The sequence below is a fragment of the Malaya genurostris genome, chromosome 2, assembly GCF_030247185.1.
Source record: "Malaya genurostris strain Urasoe2022 chromosome 2, Malgen_1.1, whole genome shotgun sequence".
Lineage (NCBI taxonomy): Eukaryota > Metazoa > Arthropoda > Insecta > Diptera > Culicidae > Malaya > Malaya genurostris.
In genome coordinates, this window is record NC_080571.1 from 225654011 (window position 1) to 225680417 (window position 26407).

Genomic DNA, 26407 nt, shown 5'->3' on the forward strand with positions numbered 1-26407 from the left:
CCCGCTGGGTTTTCGTATCCTGGAGGTGTTTTCCGCCACAGGAACCACAGGAACAAAAGAATACGTTTACCACCGATAAGTACCCATGGATAAACTACATGTAAGATCTATTCCGTCAGCCACTGTCGACCACAAACTGAAGACTGGATTCCCCAGAGTTGCGGTGATCAGCATTCGACAATGTGAACCAAATACAACAATGTTATAATTCAAGAAATTTCCCAAGTCTTAAGTACTGTTAAGAAAAATCTTCGACATCTTAGAGCTAAGGCAGTGTGCCTTATTAAATATATCGTTAAATATAAAAGGCATCCAGCATTTTGCAAGCTCTGTGCATAGCGTTCATAAATCTTTCGATACACGTCCTACAACAGCCAGGAAGTTAGGGAGCGGAACAAAAACGGATCTCAGGAACCACCAGAAGGACGCTAAGGTGAAGCAAATATTGCACAAGAGACCAGATCGTTCGGTACGTACTGCGGCTAGAAAAATTAAAATTCCTTCAACTTCCGTGCATATTTTTAATCCTCGGCCGTTCAAGATGAAAACTGTACCTAACCGTAATGATAGACAGAATGTGACGGCTAAAGCAATATCGCGAATATTTGACAATGGACGTTGAAACTTATGTGCTCGAAGACTTCAATCAGCTTTCTAGACTGTCATTTTAAACAACTATACAACGGAACGTCATAGAAGAGGATTTCAAGACAAAGATAAAGGCCAAGTTTTCCAAAAAATAGAAGGCAAGAAGAATACGCGTGATCCTGTGAACGACCGACAAGGTTAAAACCAGGTATAAACAAACGATATAAATAAATAAGTAAATAAGAATGCGCTACCATGACGCTCCTTCACTATTCTGGGCCGAACTGGCATCTTGTCACTACGGTCAAAGATGTTTGAAATGGTATAAACCGATTGGAGTTCATGTTGTACCGAAAAAAGAGAATCCACTTAACTGCCCGAAGTTGCGACCTGTCGAGCGATATTCACCCTTATTCTGAATAACGACGTATCGTTTTTTCGATCGTATTTCATTCGTATTCCTAAGAACGCTAGTAAAATCAAAGGTAGCTAGGATTCGACCGAACCATATTCGATCGAAAAACCAATACCGAATACGTCGTTATTCAGAATAAGGACGATTGTGTTTTCTTGAAAAGATAACTCTCTCTCAATATATACAACTAGCTACAGCTATCGAAAAATTTAGAAAATCGTGGATAAAAGCAGCAAAAATCGGTTGCAGAAAAGTCTGTACTGATCCTGATGGATGGAATAAACTCAGAAGGTCGTAGTTTCTTCATGTAGTCTAATTAAATAATTGTAATTAGTTTCAAGTTGAGTAATAATGCACAAGTAAATGAATAGAAAATGCATCTTGGAATGAACTAATAGAAGGTTTGTTTTATTCCAAATTTAATCGGTCCAGATTTTGTCGCGAACAAGTCTGAGTTTTCGCTGTATACTATAATGAAACTCGACAGAAATAAGTTTCCCGAGCGTAATTGATATCAATGTGTTTGTAATTCACTCACTTTCCAAATTTTTTCACATTTTCATTCTCATAGATTAAACAAAAACGTAGAGTAAATATCAAGGATTCAATTCAAAGTTTTGTGCCTGTGTCGTTTTCAATACTAATAAGTTAATATTCAAAATTATTCAAAGTCTCTTTCAGTCGCTCGAATGTATTTTAGAGTAATACCATTTACCATTAGTTCGATTTCAGATTCTTGTTTCTCTACATCAAACAATTCGGATATTGAAGCATCAGAGGCCGTTGAAGAAGATCTGTAACAAATAATAAGCTGTTACTGCGATAGTTCATCTTAAATGCATTTTTCTATACTTCTCTGGATCCGACATATCTAGCTTCATAGTGGATATATAAGCTTCCTCTCTAGACATATCTTCCGTCGCTAAAATATAATCAACAATATCCCTAGTGAAGTTTGAGTCGATCGATGGTGGTTTTGTCCCATAATTAATGTACATGCTAGGTTTCTTTACAGATTTCCAGGTTATGGAAGAAACTGGAGGCAATCGATTGCGAATTGTTGTGCTGAGTTCTTCGAAAATTTTTTCATCGACAATGAAAGAATTTACCGGACCGGACGACCAAGTTGAACTTTCAGTTGTAATGGTCGCGACACTGTACACTGGACTTGGTTCTGGAGTCATGGGGCAGGTTTCGATGACAAATAAATCATTTTCTTCTAGAAACTCACTCGGTCCTTCGAAACCTTGACTAACTGCGATGGATTCGGATAAAACTGCACAGGACGGCTCCGGTACGAAGAATGAAGTTTGACACGATATCTCTTGATTGCTAGGACGTCTGCAAAGTTCGGTCCACCGCGAACATATCTGTTGAGACAGCCGAGTCAGTTGTCGACATGCTTCCTGGTTCCGAAGATTTCGAATTAGTTCTTCATAACGGAAGCACAATTGTTGCATAGCTTTTGTGTCGACATCTTTCTGTTTTCTGAAAATTTCGAAGACCATGAAATGCTTTTAAGTTTGACATCTCAAAAGTCGAATTTCTTACTCTACTGCTGCTTGAACGAAATCGCTTACTTGATCTGCCAACCTAAGAACTTCGCTGTTGACCCTTCTAGATACCTCTTCTTCCAAGTGAGTCTTGTATTTTCTTGCTATAGTGCCAATCAAATGACGAGCTTGTATGCGCATATTTTTGCACATGAATCGAGTCATTTCTCTTCGTGCTACTAAATAATCTTCACCAAGCTTTGATTTCATGATCCTAAATTTTTCTTCCCAAGCCAATTTGACCGCGTTCAATTGCCTTTCCAATCGCTTTCTTTCTTCGTTCCGTGCGAGCTCTATCTTTTGTTGACATTCGAACTTGATAAATTCTTTCTCTTCTCGGAGATCCTTCTTTTTGACTATCCTTCTACGTCTTCGTTCCAATTTGTCCTCAGCCTCCTTCCCCACGAGCAAAATGTGCTCGTGAATCTTTGCTTTTAGCTCATCATTATCTACGCAGTAAACTGACGGACCCAGTAGTTTCCGGTGTACGCCCATCCACTGCTGACAGGCAGGACTCATCAGCTCCATAATGACGTTAGCTAAATCTGATCCTATCTCGTTGCGCATCCGCGTTTGTGTCGGGACGGTTCCGCTCCTCAGAAAGTGAGACCGCCTGTGTAGTTTTCCAGATTTCGTACAATTTGTGTTCATTTCTTCCAATTAAAACGTACTAATAATGGTAAACTTGGAAATTTCGATAGAGGTTTGTACAAAGAAAATTGCTGTAGGTTACTGTGATGAAATGTGGATATGTTAAATATTACACCGATATTTTTACCAAAGATAAACTCAAGATAGAGTAGTCTGCGATTTATTATGTATCATTTGAATAGGACCCCTCGATAAGCTCGGTTCACTTGAAATTTGAATTTGAAAATAAAAGTGTAACAATCGGTTAAACATTCCATGATAAGTCGAAGTAATTTCCACTTTAGAGTTTACGGTAATTTGAGGTACTACTAGAGCCGGTATTCAGGAACCAGCATAATCTAAACCGATTCGTATGGCCATATGACGAAAAAATTGCAATATTTTTGAGACCAACTTTAAAGTTTTTCGGGATTGTCATCTTCTATATCGCTTAGAATTTCAAAAATTCAACCACCTACAATTCCAGAATCGGAAGTCAGAATTGGACAAAATTGGATTTATTTTAATTTGAATTGTTGTTTTTGAAATTCGATTTGGCTTTTTTTTGAAAAAACGATTGAGCTTTGAGAAACGATTCGATACTGGAACCGGAATTCGAAATTTGGTGTAGCCGAAGTCAGACAAATTCACCTGAGTAGCTGTATAGTTTACATTTGTTTCAAAATGTTTGAAAATCAATGTAGACATCTTTGAGGAATCGCAAAAATGAAATAAGTTTATTTGGTTATCGACTATCCAAATCTGCTAACCCGATAAACCTGAATTTATGCGAAATAGACATTTTTATACTAATCACTCTGTATCCCCGAAACTGGAAGTTGAATCTGACTAAAAAGTAAGATGTCTTATAGAATCAAAAGACTTTTCATTTGAATCTTAGATAATTCTTAGACTTCATTTGAATCTTAAAACGGTTCAGGAGCTTGTTTGGGAGCATACAAATTTTCATATGAGTCTGAGTTTGTAGAAAACGGTTGAGTTATCTCCGAGAAAATTGTGTAAATTATTTGTTACACACGCATTTGCTGATCTTGACGAACTGATTCGAATGGTAAATGGGTGTTGTGTTCTTCCAGCATTTATTGCTGTAAGTAGTTTAAATCAATATAATTATGGAATTGTTATCAACTCGAAAATGCTGGCATCATCTAGTTTATTTATGTCATATTCGAACAATTATGTTGCCAAAAACGAACCGTGCTAAAATATGTCCGAGGCAAAATATCATGCTGTACACAGTCTTTTGGATACTTAGAAACAAATGTATGTGATAGTATAAAAAATCGTGTTTTATGTTGCTCCCAAGCATTTCTTTGCCAGACAGCGCTCAAAACTTCTATTGCTGGAATAGGGGAAAAAGTCGCTTACACAAATATTTCGATATCTCCGTAAAAAATGGACGGATTTTAACAATCTATGGCTTGTTGAATAGGTATTACCGTGCGGAATCTAAGTCTGAAAATATATTCTGTTTTCAAGGTTAATTGTGACAGATAATTTTGACATAAAACTTCGTATAACTCAAAAAGTAAACATCCGATCTCAAAACCATTCAATAGCGTTCAGGGTGACGGGGAGACCTTTCATTTGCGACTAGTTTGATCAAAATCGGTCCAGCCATCTCTGAGATCTCGACCTCTTAGTTGACAACACACATACAGACACACACACACACACACACACACACACACACACACACACACACACACACACACACACACACACACACACACACACACACACACACACACACACACACACACACACGGACATTTGTTCAGTTCGTCGAGCTGAATCGATAATTTGTATTTGGTCTTACGGTGGTTGAGCAAAAACTACACAGTGGTTTCAGTGGAGTTATATCGTGCGCAAAAATTACATATAAAATAATGACACGAATTTATGTATTGGGTTTTGTGTTGAAATAACAACGAGTTGAATGCAATAAATTAGGTATTATAAGAAATTGTTTATTTTTTAATGTAACTGGCGTTGATAATGCTAGTAATGTCCAATTAAGTTTAGCTCAATGAATTGATGTTGCTTTGTTGTGTAATATCATATAATATATATTACTTCAGATTGTAGCAAAAATTAAAATTTAACCTAGACATGGCTATTTGAATGAAATGATTATAAGACAAGTATTATAAACTTTGAAACACATATAACATTCATATAACGTGGTACCGGAATCGCAATTCAAAAATGTATACGTTCATAGAAAATGTATTTATTTGGTACTTTTTCGTTGTTTAGTGAATGTCCATTAATTTCTTATTTCAACAGTTTTTTAATCGATAATGAGCGCGGTCTCTAATGCAGTGAATTACTATTTGGTACTGGCAAAGATACTGAAATATTTGAATGTTTTCTTATTTTCAATCGTTTTTTCGAAGGTTTATAAGTCTAGTGTAGGGAAAACTGTTCGGTTACCCGCACCCCACCGTAACTTTTGACATAAAGCAGATAGCGTCATTCCGACAAATGTCATGTGTGTGTAATAGTAGCACGTTCTTTTTGTGCCGAATGCCAAAATAAACAAACTTAGATTCAAATGAAAGGTCTTGAGGTCCCATAAAAATTCCCAAATATTATTTGGATCCGACTTCTGGTTCCGGAATTATGGGGTAAAATGTGCAAAAATAAATGAAAATATGTGTTCTAACTTTTCTCATAGATGGCGCAACCGATTTTTACAAACTTGGGTTCAAATGAAAGGTCCTGTGGTTTCATACGTTATTTCTGAATTTCATGCGAATCCGACTTTCGGATCCGGAAATATAGGGTAAAGTAGGTTAAAAAAGTACGGGTGTGTAATGTCAGAGACATAACTGGATGTCGTGAATACGAATATGACACGCTTTATTTATGCTTCCGAATTCGAATTGGTAATTGATCGATTGTTTGAATTGTGCAACTTTCCCCTCTTTCATTACTAGAAATTTAAACGATGCGCCTAGACTAAACTACATATTAGTTACATTAAACATTCTGAAACGCAATTAAATATTATGAAATAAGCAGTATAGTTCATTATAATAAAAAATGGTGGCTCTGAACTTTTTATGAAAGCGTTCGTGATGAAGAGTGACGAGTTGAGTTAGTTCAGCACGCAGACTCTGAATTCTAAACCCATATTCCGGAACTAAGCTCTGAAACTTGAAGACCGCCATGACTACCAGAATGAGTTGTATAGAGTACAGTAAAGTAAATTTCCGCATAATTCTTTACGAGTATTATTATGGTTCTAAAAAGAACCGAATAGAAGAAGTCTGGAATAAAGAACTAGACCCTGAGTTCAAGAACTAAATTTAGAACCAATAACAGACTCAGAATCCAGTTTGAATTCTAGAACTGCAATTTCGAAACTGAAATTAGTTCCGGAATACAGTTTCAGCACGCAGGCTCTGAATACTAAACCTATATTGCGGAACTAATATCTGAAATTTGAACTTCTCGTTACGACTACCGAAAAGCAAATGAGAGTTGCTACCTGAGCGTTTGAGGTTTTAACCACGCAAAAGGTGCACTCTCCGTCGCTGCTGGTTGATGGTTTAACTCTCGCAATGGCAGTCTTCTCGTCTTGATGGCCAGCAAGCGAATGAGAGTTGCTACCTGAGCGTTTGAGGTTTTAACCACGCAAAAGGTGCACTCTCCGTCGCTGCTGGTTGATTGTTTAACTCTCGCGATGGCAGTCTTCTCGCCTTGATGGCCAGCAAGCGAATGATAGTTGCTACCTGAGCGTTTGAGGTTTTAACCACGCAAAAGGTGCAATCTCCGTCGCTGCTGGTTGATGGTTTAACTCTCGCGATGGCAGTCTGCTCGCCTTGAAGGCCAGCAAGCGAATGAAAGTTGCTACCTGAGCGTTTGAGGTTTTAACCACGCAGAAAGCGCCCTCTCCGTCGCTGCTGGTTGAAGGTTTAACTCCCACGACGTCTGCTCCCATCGAACGCACGAAAAGAAATGATCGATTTTCACCACGGTTCCCCTTTTATACGCATTCAGTTGAAGATATGTGCCTGACTACCTCAAAATCGTCGTCCTTGCGCGAAAAACCCAAGCGAAAGTAAAGAGTTTTCCGCATTATTTTGAAATTTTGAGAAAATTTAATTTTTGAGTTGTTTGTGGTTATCTCACACTGTTCAAAATATTATCCTAAATTCCTGATCATATTTTTGATGAAATGGTGAAAGAATTATGTTGCTACCATTAATACAAGTCGAGATATTCACGATTAAGTTCTTCCCATTCTTCCATATGGCTAATTTTGAAAAGGCACCCCATAGTAAAGTAAGTCGTATTCACGACAAAATTGTATGCCATCACTGAAAATGGGGAAAAACTGTAAAAAGTTTTCTAAATCGACCTCAAATCTTTTCCAATTGATAGTTTTTATCAGTAGACGGTCAAGCAAACCGATTTCGGTTATTCTTTTAAGAATAGAAGAAAGTTATTTAGAAGAATTCCACAGTATTATATATGATAGTATGATTGATATGAGAAAGGCATCATTACACCACTAGGTGGATTAAAACAGGTGTTTTAGTAATTTTCTAAATGTCTACCGATTTCGGTTACCGGCACTCCAAGGTGTTCAGTTACCGACACCCCATTTCTGCAAATTTGTCTGTAAATTATCAAATTTCGTAGTTAACCTGCAAATATTTTTTCGCCTGAAGACTTTTTACATAGTTTTGAAACTTCGATTGTTTGCCGACATTCGTCAGAATTTACAGACTTTTGAAAATTGGCGCGATCGTTTTGTTTTTGTTAGTTAAACTTATTGTATTACCTTGCATCAATGGTGACATGCAACACACAAAACATCCGTGATATAAGTTAAAACTTTGGTTTTCTGATTCTGTTAGCCATGACGACTCCAAACAAATCCGTAAAGTCAAGGAAAATGAACCTGAATGCACTGAATAATGCCATTAATTAGTGGATAAGAAGCCATTAAATTCGGCTGCAGTAACGTATTTAATGCCATGAAGCCGGTGGGAGGACGGCCAAATCAACAGAAAAGACACCACCATCCAAATCATCGACCAAGAGAGCCAAGGCGAAGTCACCACCAGGCAGTGAAGACTTTTGTCCAAAACGCCTCCGAAAATAATAAATTCCGTTTGTACCTTATTTATAAATATAAAAAATAGGTATAGAATTCGCTCAAACTTTGGAAAAATTTTCCGAGGCCCGGAGGGCCGAGTGTTATATACCAATCAATTCAGCTCGACGAACTGAGCAAATGTGTGTGTGTGTAAGGGTGTGTCTGTATGTGTGTTGTCAACTAAGAGGTCGAGATCTCAGAGATGGCTGGACCGATTTTGATCAAACTAGTCGCAAATGAAAGATCTCCCCGTCACCCAGAACGCTATTGAATGGTTTTGGAATAGGATGTTTGCTTTTTGAGTTATGCGAAGTTTTATGTCAAAATTTTCTGTTTTTTTGACTATATCTGTCACAATTGACCGTAAAAACAGTATATGTTTTTAGACTTAGATTCCGCACGGTAATAACAGCCATAGATTGGTAAAATCCGTCCATTTTTAACGGAAATATCGATATTTTTGTGTGAGCGACTTTTCCCCCTATTCCATCAGTAGGAGTGAAAAACGATTTTTTATACTGTTACATACAATTGTTTCTAAGTACCAAAAAGACTGTGTACAGCATCCTTTTTCATGACATTTTGCCTCGGACCGATTTTAGCACGGTTCGTTTTTGGCAACATAATCGTTCGAATATGTCATATGTAATTCAGATGATGGCCAAGATGGCAGTATTTTCGATTTAGAAACAATTGCATAATTATGTTGATTTAAACTACTGACAGTAATGAATGTTGGAAGAACATAACATCCATATACCATTCGATTCAATTCGTCGAGATCAGCAAATGCGTGTGTGGAAAATAATTTCACTCAATTTTCTCGGAGATGACTCAACCATTTTCTACAAACTCAGATTCATACGAGAAGTGCTTCAAAACAAAGCTCTTTAATCACGCCTGGAACCGACTTCTGGTTCCTGAGCTACATATCATGAAACGAAATTAAAATAGTGTAAATCATTTTTCTCATAGATGGCTGAACCGATCTAAGACTCAAATGAAATCTAAGATTCAAATGAATGATCTTAGGATTCTATAAAACATCTTGCTTTTTAGTCAGTCTGCGCTGATTTTCGAACATCTTGAATCAAATGTAAACTATATAACTCCTCAGATGAATTTAATTGATTTCAGCTACACTGATTTTGAATTCCGGTTCCAGTATCGAATCGTTTTCTCAAAAAATCGATTTTCAAAAACAAGAATTCAAATTCAAGGATTTATGAAATCCATGCAAAATTATTGAATTTTATCCGATTCTATAATTACAGGATGATGAGTTTTTAAAATTCAAGCCGATATAGAAGATGACAATTCTAAAATGTTCAACACTTTTAGATTCAAACTCGATCCGATTTGCAGCTTCGACATTACAGGGTATTGAGCGATTAAAATCACAAATTGCCGCCTAAAACGACGGTCATTAAAACAATGTCATGTGAACTAAAACACCGAAGAATATTCATGCAAAAAACTCATGCAGATTGATAAAAAAAGGTATCATCTCACTGCTAGGTGGATTAAGCACGTTTTTCTTTGAATAATTGCAGTCTTTGCTTATATTTTTTCATTTTTAGCGAAATTTGTTGGGGTGCCGGTAACCGAACACCTTTTTTGAAATGGCCAAAATTTATCACATTACTTAATGGATAATAAAGTTTGCCCAATCAAATAAATCAACTTAGTTTCTTAATCAGATGTCAGCTAGGGACTTTAGCTTTCCATTGATGTATATATGTCCGCATAATGTGCACTTAGGTCGTGTCGGTAACCGAACACTCTCCCCTAATAATAATCAATAGCAATAAAGATTGAATTAGAGTCTCTTTTTTACAAACTAACAAAACGTGTGATAAGCCCACCGTACTCAATCACTGGTAATATTCCTGGTTTCTATGTGTCGGTTTTGCTTGTTATGCTTTGTGCGACGGTTCGTTCAACTCAAGCGGTTAAAATTTTGCGCGCATTTTTTGAGACTACATTTCACCTTAAGTTAATGAATTTAAAAATCTCTTCATTCTCATGCTTACTAATTTTTATGAAACTTCTCTCGTATACGGGTTCATAACATTCTCCCGGGTCCGAACTTTCTCTCGACGGCCCTGTCTATGTAGAACACCTTATAATGATATCAGATCAAATATGGGATCAGAGAGGGCGGATGACAGTAGTTTCAAGATGCAAGATTTTTATTTTTTTCCCTGATGAATATCCAAAAATCTACTCGATGATATCTTTGAAATTTAGTTAAGAATATTCTGAGAAATTTTCAAAATGATTCATTGAGTTTACTGCTCGAGCTATATTTTTTCGGATTGAAGAACTGTTAAAATCTGCAACGTTTGCAATGGCATACACAGAAAGAAATGATGAAATTTACACGAGATGTAAATCAATAGTAACATGGAATAGACATGGGTTGAATCGAAATTTTGATTGAAAACCTTCATCGATGCAAAACTAAATTGAATTGCATTGAATTTCCAATGAATATAACTGTATCTTTCAATTAACGCTTATTTTGCGATTAAATTATATTGAAACGTACAGAATTGTAATGTCATTTTATGTTTAATTACCTGCTCAAAATATGTGCATGAAAATAGATGTAAATTCACAAAAATATTTTTATCTGTGTACCTCTACTTTTTCATCAAATATCTCGACTATTAAAGCTTATATCATAAATCGGCCGTGACAAAGTCTAGATATTTTGGATTAGATAAGATTAGTATATGAAAACATATGAATTGTCGCGACAAAAATTAAGTCTTCAGAATATTACAGCTGGTTGCAGTTTTCGTCTCCTGGTAAGTTTGGGTGACAAAGAATCCTTGGTATGACAATAAATGTTGGTTTCATGGATGAAAAATCAGGCGGGCGGGCAATGTCAGAAGCATGACTGGATGACGCGAATACGAATACGATTTTCGATCTCACCTGTTTATATATTAAGCTGATCTTTTCAACAAAAGTAACGTATAATTACATAAGTACTTTGAGGTAATGCTGTCAAACAAATGCTCATTTGTGCTGATAAATTAGTATAGTTGAAAATATGGTTGATATTGAATTTTTAACACATAATCAACTAATGCGTTTAAATGATCAGGATCATGAGGGTACACAACTGCGCTTCGCAAGAAAATTTAAAGTACATTAATTTTTTGATACATTTTTCTTCATTAGATTTGGTACTGTCATAAATTGTCAGTCAAGCGATAACAGCTATTGAGTAATCAAGGGCTGAAAAGTCATTTCCCTTATAATCGTACATACATTCGCCACATCACCTCCTAGCAACCATCAGCCGTAAAGCTTAATGCGACGAAGATTGCACACTTTGCGAATTTCCCATTTCACTACTCATGTTGCCTCTAGCCGGTTAACAGCGCGCCAAAAATTGTATCGATAAAGACAAATAAAATGCTCGACTGAAGCATAATGTACCCTACCATCAGTACATTCCCGATGGGATCTGCTGAACATGCCACGGTTTGTGGAAATGTGAATGTTTAATGAATCGTGAAAATCTCCGAATAAAATACGAGCTTATATTTTTCTCGGTCTCGCGCCGGAGCTCCATTTGGTAAAGTTATTGTTTTCCGGGTGCTTCGGGTGCTGACAGGCGAGAAAGAAAATGGGGTTCAGATTTGTTCTGGTGGACGTAGAAGGCGAGTCAAATTATTTGACGATAAAATGTCAGGATTGCGAAAGTACCGGAGCTGAAATCACAATTTTCGTTTAATTTTCGGTTAGTGGCAAGAGTTTACAGACTTACAATGTTCTGGGTTAGTGTTAGTGTCAGATGGGACGATATATGATAACCGTTTTATCTTTTTTAGGCAACGTTTTCCAATCACAATAATAAACCAAATGGAACATCAGCAGTGGATCACGAATTAATCTAACAGCAGCAGTATCAGAAGCAGTATAGCTAATTAGATGTGATTGTATCCACGCCGTGCCACGTGGATACTAATGGGTTAGCACGTGAATGGTGTGAGCTACTAACATATTGATGTTTGCAGTTTGGTTTCGCATATGTATTCGACGCTGCGTGGCGAATTGTGATTGCAACGCTCATCTGAAGCTTGGCCACAAACCAGAAATAAAGCAGCACCCTCACTGTTGGCATGAAACACGATAGTGCGAGGAAGGTTAACATTGTGCAAACATGTGTCCTGCCGGAGTCCGTGCAGCCAACAAAACAGTGGTCATTCTAGCCAACAAGCGTCAGTTTGGTCCTTTTGTGAGCGCATCTCTCCATATGGCACAGGCGGGCGGAAGGGATGTCGTGTATAAAATTTAATTGCCCAAAGTTCAACAGGATGGAAAACTGGCCGAACTTATTGTGTGCGATGAGTGGCAACCAAGTGTATAACTGTAAGAGGAATGCTCAATTTTCAAAAGTGGGAAGATTCTGGTTTCGCACAAATTTCGCGCCATCAATTGATTTATTCAGGAAGGTAACCACGAGGTTTTTTTCGAGAAAAGATGGTCCTGATAAGGAATTGTGTTTGCTGGATAGAAATTCTTCAATTCGTACAAAATAAAAATCTGATTTCTTGATTCAATTCAATTCGTATAAAATAAATATATGATTTCTACCACTCATTGCGAACAACTCTGCATTAAAAATGCGGAAAAGACACCTACTATCAAGGACAAGGATGATCGTTCAGCTCCGTGAACTAGTGAACCCAGTGAAAATCATTCATAACAACAACAACAACAACTACAAAAACTGTTGGGAGGACCACACTAACGGCAACACTGTTCAGCCGGTAGGTCTCAACTTTTGATGACTGTCAAAAGCCCATTGACGTTACCGTGCAGGAAACACGCACAGTTATCATCGTTACGACACTTTACTTCCGATCATGGCTCGCAGTAGAAGTCACATTTTAATGTATAAATTATTATAGTTGTTTAAAATAAAATATATTTGTTGTGAATCCACCTCGTTTTACATCACAACAATAACATTCTGGCCTCTCCCGAAATCAGAAACAGAAATGAAAAAAAATATGATGAAATATGAGAAATGGGTCCTTATTACCGGTATCACTACACGGTGAAAACCAAGTGAAGTGATTGTGACCCTTATTATCGGTATCACTTCACGGTGAAAATCGAGTGAAGTGAGTTTAAGTCCTCAGTACGGAAGTCACTTCGAAGGCAAAAGTAATTATTTGGATGAACTTGATGTCATTATGAACATCACGCCACCAACATTTCGTTGAAAAAATGAGTTTTTTCCATTACAGTGATCACTTCACTATGCGTGATTCTGGTAATAGGGAAAATGAAGTGAAGTGACATGTAAGTGAAGTGAATGTGAAAGTGGAAGTGAGAACGGTAATAAGGGCCATGTCATGGGGTTGTTGATCCTGTAGATTACACCGTGAGATAGAGGTTTTGAAAGTTACGTGATGGCCAAAACTTCACTGCCGATAAGGCACGCAGCGGCAGGCCCTACGAAACAGAACAGAGTCAAAACCACATAAATCGGAGGATGAATCCGGGGTGAAAAAATAACAACTTATTGGCCCTTATTACCGTTCTTACTTCCACTTTCACATTCACTTCACTTACATGTCACTTCACTTGATTTTCCCTATTACCAGTATCACGCATAGTGAAGTGATCACTGCAGTGGAAAAACTCATTTTTTCAACGAAATGTTGGTGGCGTAATGTTCATAATGACATCAAGTTCATCCAAATAATTACTTGTGACTTTGAAGCGACTTCCGTGCTAAGAACCTAAATTCACTTCACTCGATTTTCACCGTGAAGTGATACCGATAATAAGGGTCACAATCACTTCACTTGGTTTTCACCGTGTAGTGATACCCGTAATAAGGGCCATTGGCTCTTATTACCGTTCTCACTTCCACTTTCACATTCACTTCAATTACACGTAACTTCACTTGATTTTACCTATTACCGGTATCACGTATAGCGAAGTGAGCACTATGGTAGAAAAAACTATTTATTTTTCAACAAAATGTTGATGGCGTGATGTTCATAATGACATCAAGTTCATTCAAGTAATTACTTTTGTCTCTGAAGCGACTTCCGTAATAAGGACCTACATTCACTTCACTTGGTTTTCACCGTGTAGTGACACCGGTAATAAGGGCCATTATTGTTGTTACATAAAATACATAAAACAGTAGTTCTGTTTTTGAAGCTATATACGTTACGAAGTTTTTTTTCAGGCTAATGGTACTATGGATTTTTTTCTTCTTCTGATTATAGAAGTCTCAACCTTAAGGCCATTCACCTTTTCGGGCTAGGAAAACTTCCTGACCCTATATGCGGGGTTGGGAATCGAACTCAGGCGGGTTGCGTGAAAGGCATCGACTTACCCATCACGCTATACCCGTCCTCAATATGAAAAAATGTTCCATTTGACGAAGCGTTTAACTCGAGATTATCGTGAGATGGAATGCATTAAAGTTAAGTTAAAGAAACTAGAAACCGTTGCATACGATAATTCTCTTAAATTGTGGGTTACAGATCATATGAGTCATTTTGTGGAAATTATGAATGTTAAAAACCGTTATAAGGTTAGATTCTTGTGGTAAACGAGTTACGGCGCGTTACTTTCAATGAAGTTATAGGTATTACGAAGCATCACAGGCGTTACTTTTCTGTGAGTCATATGCGTTACGAAGCGTTACTTGTGTTACTTTATTGTGAACTATTGGCGTTACGAAGTGTTACATGCGTTACTTTGTTGTATGTTATATGCGTCACGAACCGTTACATATGCTACTTTTTTGTGAATCATAGGCGTTACGAAGCGTTACATGCGTTACATTTAAGTATTTTTTAAACGTTACAGAGCGTTACGAAGCGTTGTTTATTTGTTAAGTATAGATGTTACGAAGCGTTACATGCGTAATTTTGTTGTAAGTTTTTTTTTGTGAGTCATAGGCATGACAAAGCGATATATGCGCTACTTTAAATAAGTTTTAGGCGTTACGAAACATCACATGCGTTACTCTTTTGTAAGTTCTAGTCGTTATGAAGCGTTACATGCGTAACTTTTTTGTAAGTATTAGGTGCTACAAAACGCTATATATGTTACATTTTCAAAAGGTACAAGCATTACTAGATGTCACATCCGTTACTCTTTTGTGAGTTTTGTGTGTTAGGAACAGGGATGCAAACGGTAGCGGTAGAATACATTCATTCTTGTACATTCTACACATTCAAAATTCTACAGCCTGCTACAACTGCTTGATGGTACATTTACCGCAGAGAGAGTACCAGCGACGATCAGAACGGTACAGGTTGAAACAAATTTTGCTCTACTTCATTCTACCGTTTCTTGATGGTACGGCCTTGTACTGCTGTTTGAAACTCCCGTAGATTTAAAAAATGTACAGTAGCTTCCTACCGCCAGTATTCTACTGCGGACAAAAATGTACTCCACTGCGGATGAAAAAGTACTTTACAGCTGCGGACGATGTATTCTACCGCTGTACTTTACGGTGTTTGCTCAGAGGGTGTGTAGTGGAAGGTTGATTGAATTAATCTTTCACATGCATAAGTATTATTTTTGCGTAAAGACGAACTATTTATCTATTCGAACAACTGATTATATTTTATTGAACTAGGAATTAGTTGAATTGCATTTGCATGATATCTTGTAAAATTTTTGTGTTGACTATATTTTATGTTTAGAATATCCCAGACTAATAAAAGATTAAAATTTATAGCTATAGAAATGCATTCATCTTACATAGGGTTGTTGTACTAATAATCATTTCATTTGTGGAGCTACCACGTTATTTTGAGGATTACGCGACTACCAATCAACAAATTATGATAAAATCGTATGAAATATCTTTTTTTCGGCTCTGAAAAATCAGATTACGGCATAATTGTGCATAATACTGGTGTTATTATCTTTACGAATGCATTCAGAATGCACCATATTTCAGATTATTGAGATACGGAGCTGAAATGAATGAAGGTACCGTTACCCTACTCAGGAAAAAATCAAGTTTTCTGAAGCGGGCAATTTCATTTCATTTTTTCCTTGAATTTTTATTTCTAGTTGTATCTTTATTTCAAACGTATGCATTTCTAAGGGATTCTTCAAAGAACTTTTTTAAGTCTCTTCAACAGAAACACAGAAGCCTTTTCCTACAATCTAGCCATGCATACAACATATTTAGGCTGTGTTTACAACCCAATAGGAGCTAGGTTTGATCAAATAAGGACAAGAAGAAATTTGATTTCCTCTTCGAACCATTTGTCGATGTTACTATCTTTAAAGATGTATTTGTATTGAACGATCAGAATTGCTTGTACAACTCTTTCCCAACTAGAAAAATCAAATGTCGAGTTTAAAGAAATTGTAATATGAGCATGTAACATTAAATCTTTCACACATCTCAGACCATGTAAAATATTCAAAAGTAAATCTTTCCCACACTTCAGACCACACGCACTTGACAAATTCTCATAGAACACGTACTCGACAAATTTCCACTCGACACCAAGCCATGAAACCCAGAAACCCACTTGAAATATAAACTTCACCTACATAAGGCGATTAAATTGTCAGCACTTATTTCAGCCCAGCGAAAAACACCGCATGCATACGATAAATACAAACAAGGAAACTTAAGTATCAAATATCACTCAAAAACAAAGCAGTTATGTCATTTCCCCGCTTCTCCACCTCTACACCTCTCTCAGACAGTGCCATATGGCATGACCTAGAATAACAGTAACCCAGGAAAGCACACTGACTCGAACCGACACTCACGAGAGTTAAACCTGACTACTCTCAACCTCCCCTCTTCTGTATCACACTCACACACTTGCCTTGAAACATTACTCACTCTCTCGTACTCAAATACAATACAATGACCGAGACATGTCATTGGTTAAATCAGACTTACGCTTCGCGTTCTAACTCCTCCCCCCGGATTTTTAGCAATCCATACTGTAAAACCCAACTAGCTAAGTTAGGAGAGCATAGACTATAAATAAGCGTATTTCAAAATAAAGAGACAGATTCGTGTTAAACTTAAACCGTTGTATGCATTTAATAGTAAAAAATCGTTAAGTATTTCGCTACGTTTAGAATTTCAGTCACTCGAAGTGGAAATCATTTTTCGCCAGAAATTTGTTTTTAGTAAATCCCAAGCAAAAGAAAAATTCATCGTAAAATCTATAAAAGCTGCGTTGAATTTTAATTGATTCCGGTAAACATGAGGATAAAAAATACAAATGGTAAACTTTTGTTTAGGATTCTAGCGATCATCATCAGCACAAATTAAATTTCGGATAATTACATAATTTACTGAAATTGGAAAGCTAATAACGATTTCAGAAAGATATAGTCTTCGATATCTGAATATTTTCCATGTTTTGGGCAGTAAGCCTAATGTTTATTCGAGCACACTTAAATAAATCGATTTTGTGGGACCAAAGATGATATTTTACCAGGTTTTAATCCAAACCGACCAAAATAGCTACCAATCTCATGCATTTACAATTTTTATGTAAATGTCCTCAAACTCCAGTATGGAGTGATAAATAATTCAGTATAAAATTATGAAGAAATGAGTCTCAGCTCAGCTCTACCGACCGATCGGTAAATGATACTTTTTACTGATTTTATTGTTGAGCTGTTCGAAAGTCAGCAATATTTTACCGATTTTTTCTTATTAGAGGAAGGTGGCCCAAACTGCATGTTATAACACAGTACAAAACTTTTTTTTAATACATATGATTGACGGTAGTAAAAATAGAGTATAACGAATCTAACTATGGCGGTTTAAGTTACTATTCTAATTTGTTTCTTTAGTACTGTGTTTAATTATTGATTATATTTTATTGTGAACCGCACTCATTAATCCGTTAATTTGTTCCTAAAATAGCAAAACCTTCTAACAGGCAGAGTTTCGAGTATTTCCATTCCGAGTGAGTTTTTCATTCATTTCGATCGAAATACTGATTGATTTTATTATTTTGTTCATATCACGGTTTGAATTATTTTACACGGATAAATATGTCATTTCGGAACTAGTCTTTCAGTTTTATACGAAGTTAGCGCGAATCGATCAAACCATTTCAAAAATATCTTTCGCCCACTACTTTCCGGAACCAGTAAAGTCGAATTGAGTTTACTTGTCCATCAATTAACAAGTCCAGAAAACATGAATAATTTATTGAACTAATCACACAGTCACTGTGCGAACTAAGTGAACTGATTCAAACAGTAAAAGATTCTCGGCCATACGAGCCTCTATTCAAAAGTTGATTCTCACAGCGATTACATAATTTCTTTATTTGAAATACATAAATAATTCTGCAACTTAATAATTTTACTTCAAAACATTTTTTGTTCGAGAAAAATAATTCATTTATACCCTCTGGCAAACCCAACCATTAATACCTCCTGGCAACGATCAAAAGCTTAAAGCCGCGGTTAAATAAATTTTATTAGCAATACTACTTTACAAACATTCTGAATAAGTGAAAATCATCTTTGAAATAGCGAAGAATAGAAGCAATGTACTGCGCTTACTGTTCTTCGATACCACTGTTAACTACCGCGCTAAAGTATATTTTTCTATCGCACTAATCTACTTTTTTCTACAGCGGCAAAGTACATTTTTCTACCGTAGCGAGCTACATTTTTTGTGCTACAGTAGCGCGAACAAGGAGATAGTAAAATTTAGAAAGATAGAATTTCTACCTACCTCAAGCGGCGGTGATTTCGGCGGTAGTTTTTAACGCGATACTGCTTCGCATGCCTACTGTAATAGAATTTTATTTTGGATGCAGCAGCGTGGTACAGTACGAATAATAGAAAATGTAAATGTGGGTTAACAGACTACAGTAATAAAAAAGGGGAGGCAGTTTGCATCCCTGGTTAGGAAGTGCTATATGTGCTAATTTTTGTAATTTACAGTTTTTAAAATCGTTTCGTTATAAGAGTTTTGACATTCTAATTTTAACATATTCACGAGCCACTTATCTGTAAAATCTACTGGAAATGTTAAAATTATGAAATGATTAGAAATGATCCTACAAATGTATCATAAATGTACGTTAGAACCATCAAATTTGCTCTAAGTGAAACTGTCATCCAATGAGGAAATATAGCGGGCAAGGTTATTTTTTATAACAACAAACTGATAACTGCTCGCCTGTCAAATTTTAACTAAAAGTTAAAATAATTCTCGATATGGTCCACAGCCTTAGTGTTACCAAAAATACTTAATAAGTGGTCACTCAGGGGTAAGCCAAATTTTGTGCTAGGGCACATAACAAATTTTGTTATATTTACGTTTCGTCTTTGACTCATCAGTGCATAGCACTTCAAATTGAACTACTTAATGCAAAACTCGGCAGTTCAATTTGAACCGCTAAGCAGACGTAGAATTTCTGCTGTTTGCAGAACACTTTTTTCATTGCAAGTGTCCTAGCACAGAATTTGGCTAACCCCTGAGTGACCAAACCTGCATCGGCCGAAAAGAGTCGAAAACACGTTTTCGTTCGGCACGTCAGTATAGACATTGCATTTCGAGGTGAACGAGTCGAAAAAAAAGTGTTCTGCAAATAGCCGAAACTTTACGTTTGCTTAGCGGTTCAAATTGAACTGCAGAATTTTGCATTAAGCAGTACAATTTGAACTGCTATGCACTGATGAGTCAAACACGAAACGTAAATATATCAACATAATAAGTGGTCTAGATAAATTTTGTTTTCAACAAGATGATACTTAAAGCCCAAACACGAGCACAGTAATGTACTATTTGTGATGAAAATTAGTGTAACGAATCAGAAGAAATAAATAATAAAGCAGGAAAACCTAAATAAATAAAAGATAAAGCACCGATCGAATAGGCCAGCCATTCCGGCGCAGATAACGTTTTGAGCGTAGGGTATATCAGCAAGAGGCGCAATAAAAGTTGGATTCATTCCTTCTCATTTTATCCTACGCGATTTGTAGAATTTGTTATTAGATATGTAAGCTGAAAACTTGTATAAAAACCCAAGAAAATTGAATAAAGTCAAGCATTCCTTGGAAGAGTGTTCTCGTAGTCACTACTTCGAAAATCCCTTATTGGCAATCTGACGATAGTTCTTCAGTTTTGAAGATTTCTAACGTTCGTTGTAATAATCAATTGATTTGCGCACGGAGTTCAGAAATTATTCATCCTTGTTGATCCTCTCGCTCAGATAGTTCTAGAACGTGTTTTACCAAGCTTCTGTTCCATACTCACTCCTTAGTGGAGTTTGTACGAAGGCAGCGGGTTTAACCGTTCAAAGAAGTTTCTACCGTTGGGCCGTATGAATAAAACGTAGCATGCTTGAATTTCGGTAGTAAATGCTACGTGTGGATCACGTTCCTGTCAAAACATGCTACAAACTGTAAGTACGTTTCTTGCTTTGTACATGCTTATGCCAGCTTTTCCGGCTCTGTGTCGATACGGTGTGCAGTAAATGCTTAAATTCGGAAGTAGCATTAACTACATGTTCGAACTTGTTTTTTATTCATACCAAACCGCGTTATACTCTGTGGACTTTGTTTTTTAAAAGATACTACAAACAACAGACTTTAATACATTTATTCATATGGCCCAATGATTCTCAAACGTCTTTACCGGATGAGCGATAGGAAAGAAAATGGGTTTTCTGGGTAAAGTGATTCAAATGAAGAATTTTACTGGAAAGACTATAGTTCCCCTATTTTCACAAATTTCCACTTCCACAATGCTAGACATTTACTTTTTTCGAATCTGTCTTGTCTCAGGTAAAGCTAATCATTGGGAACATTATTCTGGCTTGATTGCCTGAATTTCGTAAATTTTTTTGTGAATAAAAAAAAATGAGACTACGTAGAATTTGCATAAAACCTCCTTCCCCCCTCGTATACAAAACGTAGATTTTCCCCCCCCCCCCCCCCCCGCATTCCGGCTCCAAAGAGGAGCCACTCCAGATTAATTTATCAAAAGAACAATTTTCACTAAACTGAATTGAGTTCGCACTTAGCAACGGGGGTTTGAGCTAACCCGATATAAGATTAAGTTTGTTACTGACTCGAATTTCAGTTCAACGGCGTTGAAAAGACGTTCGAACGGTTAAGGATTAGGTTAGGCATTAATCGAAAACGACATAACCCAGCTAAGCAATTCCAGAAATGTTTAGCAGGCTATCAGACTTCACACACACCGATTAAAATAAAACTTTACACATGTGTTCAGTCTCACAAACCATTTATTGTTTATGAATGGATAGACCAGACCGACTCAAGAATGACTTTTAAAATGGGTCAATGGTTTTTGGTGAGCACTTTTTTATATCACTGTAGCTCGGAAACTGCTAATTGTGAAAAATTGGTCCCCAAGAAAAAGTTCTAGGAAATTGATTAGTCAATCTAAAAACATATACACTTATAAAAAAAGTCACTTTTCCAAAAAATAAAAAATTTACTAAAAAATAACATCTTATCTATATTTTGAAATATTTTTTTTTAAACTTGAAAGTAAAGTCCACATTTGTTGTTAATCTGATTGGTGGGAATTTTAAATTTAAGAAATTAAAGTTGAAATAATTTTAATGCATTTTTCCAGCTATGAGTTTCTGATGAAAAATAGGATACGATTCTACACATGAAAATCAATAATTTGACTTGACAGTGACCTTCACAGTACTCAGATTTTTTATGCATAACGTCACTTCAACAACTCTACCCATACAAGAACTGTACTTTTAAATGAAATATACAATCACCTGTAATTGGTAGGATTGGCGTCCTTACCATCAGCACAGATAACAGATATAAAGGGTCACATATGAACTGTGTGTAAAAGTTGCTCAATCAACGTGGCGAACACTTGCAGATGTCACCACGATCGACACAAGGTGCCACCACGATTTGGGTGCCGCTTTCACTGAGCCAGAATGTTGGGTGCAACATTCACTTTACGCAAGATTTTTGTTTCGCTGTTGGTTAAAATGACAAGTTATTATTAATATTACACACTTAAATTTAAATACTGAATCTCGGCAAAAAATGCCGAGATTTGCACAGCCGAGTGCTCGGTAATCGTCTTGGCAAAATGTATAATTACTGAGAATCTCGGCAATCATAAATTTATTAACTGTGAATTACTGCCGAACTTGTCAGCAGAAATTTTACTGTTAGTTCGGCAAAAGCAATCAGGATTGAATCACGAATTGCCGAGTCATCAGTAACCGAACATGGAATGGGTTTTTCTTTATTATTGTATGTAAAATTAGTCACAAAAGCAAAGGTTTGGTAAACATGATGTTTTATTATGTTTATTGGAATCTAGCATACAAAAAAGAAAACATCACGCCTAAAGTAAATTATTTTAGTGCTCCTCAAGGCACCTACCTAGAAATATGTAGATATTAATAATTATATTTGCGAAGCAGATAGTTTGCTTATTTCACTTATCTTGTGACGAAATATACAAAATCTGTTTTCCAATATCTATCTCACTGTTCGAAATCTCGGGAAACGGATTTGCTGATTTCGGTATATTGATTGTTTACTGACAAGTTCCGCATAATATTATGCCAAACTTCGGCAAAAGTACGCGTTTTACTGATATATCGGCATATTACTTTAACGAATTCCGGAAAAAAAGCATGTGGATTACTGAACAATCAGTAAAATGTCGTGTTACCGATCTACTTCGGCATGTCAAAATGCCGAGCTCGAGAATCGGTTTTAAGTGTCTACTTGGCTGCAGAATCTTAGCTTTAAAAAAAAATGTACTGAAATTCAAAGGCAAATGTTCAAGGAACAAATTCCAAATCTCTGTTTTTCCAAGAACCGAAAATAGATCTTAAACAACTTTTTGATATTATGTACAATTCGGCGATCGAGCAGTTATGTTTGCTCTAGTTAGTCCCGCCCTATTTAATGTAAACATGTAATGACGTTGTATTTAAGGACAGACTATTTATTCAGTCTATGTCAGTATTGACTGAACTAGTGCAGTGTGATCTTTTTGGAGTGGCAATTTTATCGGTTTGAATTCGCTAGATAGCATCAACGGAACCAATCGAAGCTAAGAACCTCAAGTTCTTTCAAAAACTATAAATCGATTAGAAAAAACTGTGTTTAATGACTATATTATTTCATTAAAGTGTTGTTAAATATATCGTTCCATTGAAGAAATGTGTTTCATGTATTGTTCCACTATTAACATAATAACATTCCAGTATTAAGCACCGTGTATTGATTTTAAATTTAAGTTCTACTCGGATATAATGTAAAATATGTAGGTGTGGAGGAAGCGTTTCTGTTTCATTCATATTCATGTCATACTGTCAGGGCTTTTACTTTACACATTCCTTTTTTGTAAAATAAAGTCGAGTCGTAATAAACAAATTAATAAATACAATGATTTTGATTTTGCATAATAAATTACAAAAAATAATACCTCTCATGATACCAAAATCGAAGTTGTAAAATGATTTGATCATCCCTCCAGCACAAATGCACTCTCCCGAAAGAACACCAAACGAAAAATAGGAGGAAAGCAGCATGTGTAAAATGTTTCAGTGAAGATAATTGTTTTAAAATTTTCCCTTTTTGAATTTTTGCTTTCGTGTGGCGGGATGAAACGGCTAGTGTAGCCGCTAAATGGGGTCTGTACAATGCACAGGGCACATCGAAACGGGAGCAAAATAAAAAATAATAATAAAATAATAATTGATTTACGTGCCGCGGCAAAACTAGCCCGTAACCGAGGAACGAAGTCCAACGAATCAAACCGGCACCGTTCAGAGGGCAGGCCACAGATGCCGACAGGTAGGTGGCAATAACATGCTTTTAATTGTAACTGGCTTTTCCACTTTCGGTGATAAAATTTCCACGGAATAAAAATACAATGTCACCTGAATGACACACATTAGAGCAGAAGGTTCCCACTAGGAAGTGATGAAAATGATGGAAGTACCTACCTTCCTTCGGAAGTCAAGCAAATACGAGGAATATTTTTGTATGAATAATAAATTACTGACATTAAATTTATTCAGCTTTGACGCTACCCACGGTGAAAATTGGCGTAGGTGTTTTTTTTTGAAGATATGTGAAGATTTTGGTGTTGAGCACAGGTTATCGTTAGTATGAAATTTTGGCTATATTTTCTAACTAAAACTAAAACGACTAGAAATAAAATATGATCAATTATTTACACGGTAAAAACTAAACAATATTGGAAAGTTGGTAGTCAGAATGGAAGTCAGATTCCGCTTCGAAATGTAATACAAAAACTTGACTGTGATTTTTCATCGTAGTACGAATAATAAAAAAGGTGAGTTAATTTTTTATTGGACTGCCCCTCAAATAAGTGTTCCTTTTTTTCCATGGCACCGAGATAATGTAGCTTATGCTCAAGCCCAGCATTTGTAATCATCATTACATACACAATTCATTATGTCGAACAAGACAAGCAAAAATAAATGTGTAATCTTTCTTCTCACTCCCGTTTCCCCAGTGCTCTGCCGGAGGAAGCCCGAAGCGCAATTTTTATGCAAATTTAATAATAAATCTCTCCCAAGATAGACCGACAAAAAATACTCAAGCCGCATGTCCCCACAGGCAAAAGCTCAACAAGCACTTTGGCCGGAGAAACGGCAACTCATCTCATTTGGCTCATATGTCACCATGTCGATGTTCAGCATGATAGCTCCGGGCGGAAAACTTGTGACAGAAAACAAGCCATGGGCTTCCGAAAACGTTTTTCCTCGGTCTTGGCTGGTTCCGTTCTGGTTCCGGGCTATGATTGTGTGTTAGTGCAGTAGGCAGACACTGATATGCAATCAATCTCAATTCCTCGTCAGGGCGACACTCACGCAGCACTGAGCGTTAGAAGAGTAAGTTATGCCGAGTGCTGGTATGGAACATTCTGGGGGTAATAAAATGTGATAAAAATGAACAAGATGGATTCTGCATACTAATTTATGTCTTCAATCTAATAATCACGATGAAGTGATAACGGTAGATGATGTGTGGAATGAGATTTATGTCTTTTTCAATGAGGTTTAGAACACTTGCAAGCAGTGTTTTGACAGATAAAATCAAAACTAAAATAAAAAATTTATCATATACCATTCGACTCAGTTCGTCGAGTTGAGCAATGCCAATGTGTGTCAAGGTTTTCTCGCAGATGGCTTGATCCATTTTCACAATCCTATGTTCTAATGAAAGGTCTATTGGCCCTATACGGAATACCTAAATTTCATCCGGATTCTACTCAACAGAGATCCTGAGAGAGGTCGTCGACTGCGGAGTAGACCTCGCACTCGCTGCGTGTGCGTAATCGACACCCATTGTGCAAACGAGTACAGTGCGATTGGAGAAAGGAGGTTCAAGATCAAGAAAATCTACAATTCGTTTGGTCATGTTCTGGAGACGGGATGCAAAACGGCATTCGTATAAATTTCGATAGAGTATAATGGGAATGAATGATCTTTCATTTGAACCTAAGTTTGTGAAAATTGGTTCAACGGTCTTCGAGAAAATCGAGTGCAATTTTTTAAAACTTTTTTGCACTCTCGATACTCGAGAAATAAGAGTTCGATTTGAAAAAAAAATCAATAGCTGGCTATGAGACCGCGAGATCTTTGTGAAATTAAAAATTCCAAAATGTATAAAGAAGGAAATATAAATTACTATTATGTTTCATTTTCAAATCTCTTGCACAATTTATGACGAAACGAAACTGATTTATACAAAAATGATGATGAATCACGAAAATTATTTTTAATAAATCTTTCAGACTTTTTTGAAAACCGCATTTATTTCAAGGCGATTAGCTATAGTTATTTGATCTATACACATCTAATCAGTAAATCGTCTCGCATTAAGGATCAAGAGTAAACCAAGTTAACTTGTGTTGGTAATTTGTGTATTACGTACATTTTATTTGGCACGTATGTCATAGATCTATGTATTCATATTCGCAGTGCAACCAGTTTATCAAAGTGGTTTGAACGATTGAGTTTCAAACAATCTTTTTAAACAATAATTTATTCTCAAATGAATGTTAAGCCTGAC

General features: G+C 36.5%; 1 protein-coding gene across 1 annotated transcript; it reads right to left on the minus strand.

Moving 5' to 3' along the window:
- Positions 1–1505: 1505 nt before the first annotated feature.
- LOC131432557 (uncharacterized) lies at positions 1506–3254 on the minus strand. The gene is made up of 3 exons (XM_058598894.1): positions 2555–3254; positions 1856–2491; positions 1506–1797 (listed from the first exon to the last, which is right to left on the minus strand). The coding sequence occupies exons 1-3, from the start codon at positions 3205–3207 to the stop codon at positions 1665–1667; spliced, it is 1422 nt and encodes a 473-aa protein (XP_058454877.1). The 5' UTR covers positions 3208–3254; the 3' UTR covers positions 1506–1664.
- Positions 3255–26407: the final 23153 nt, after the last annotated feature.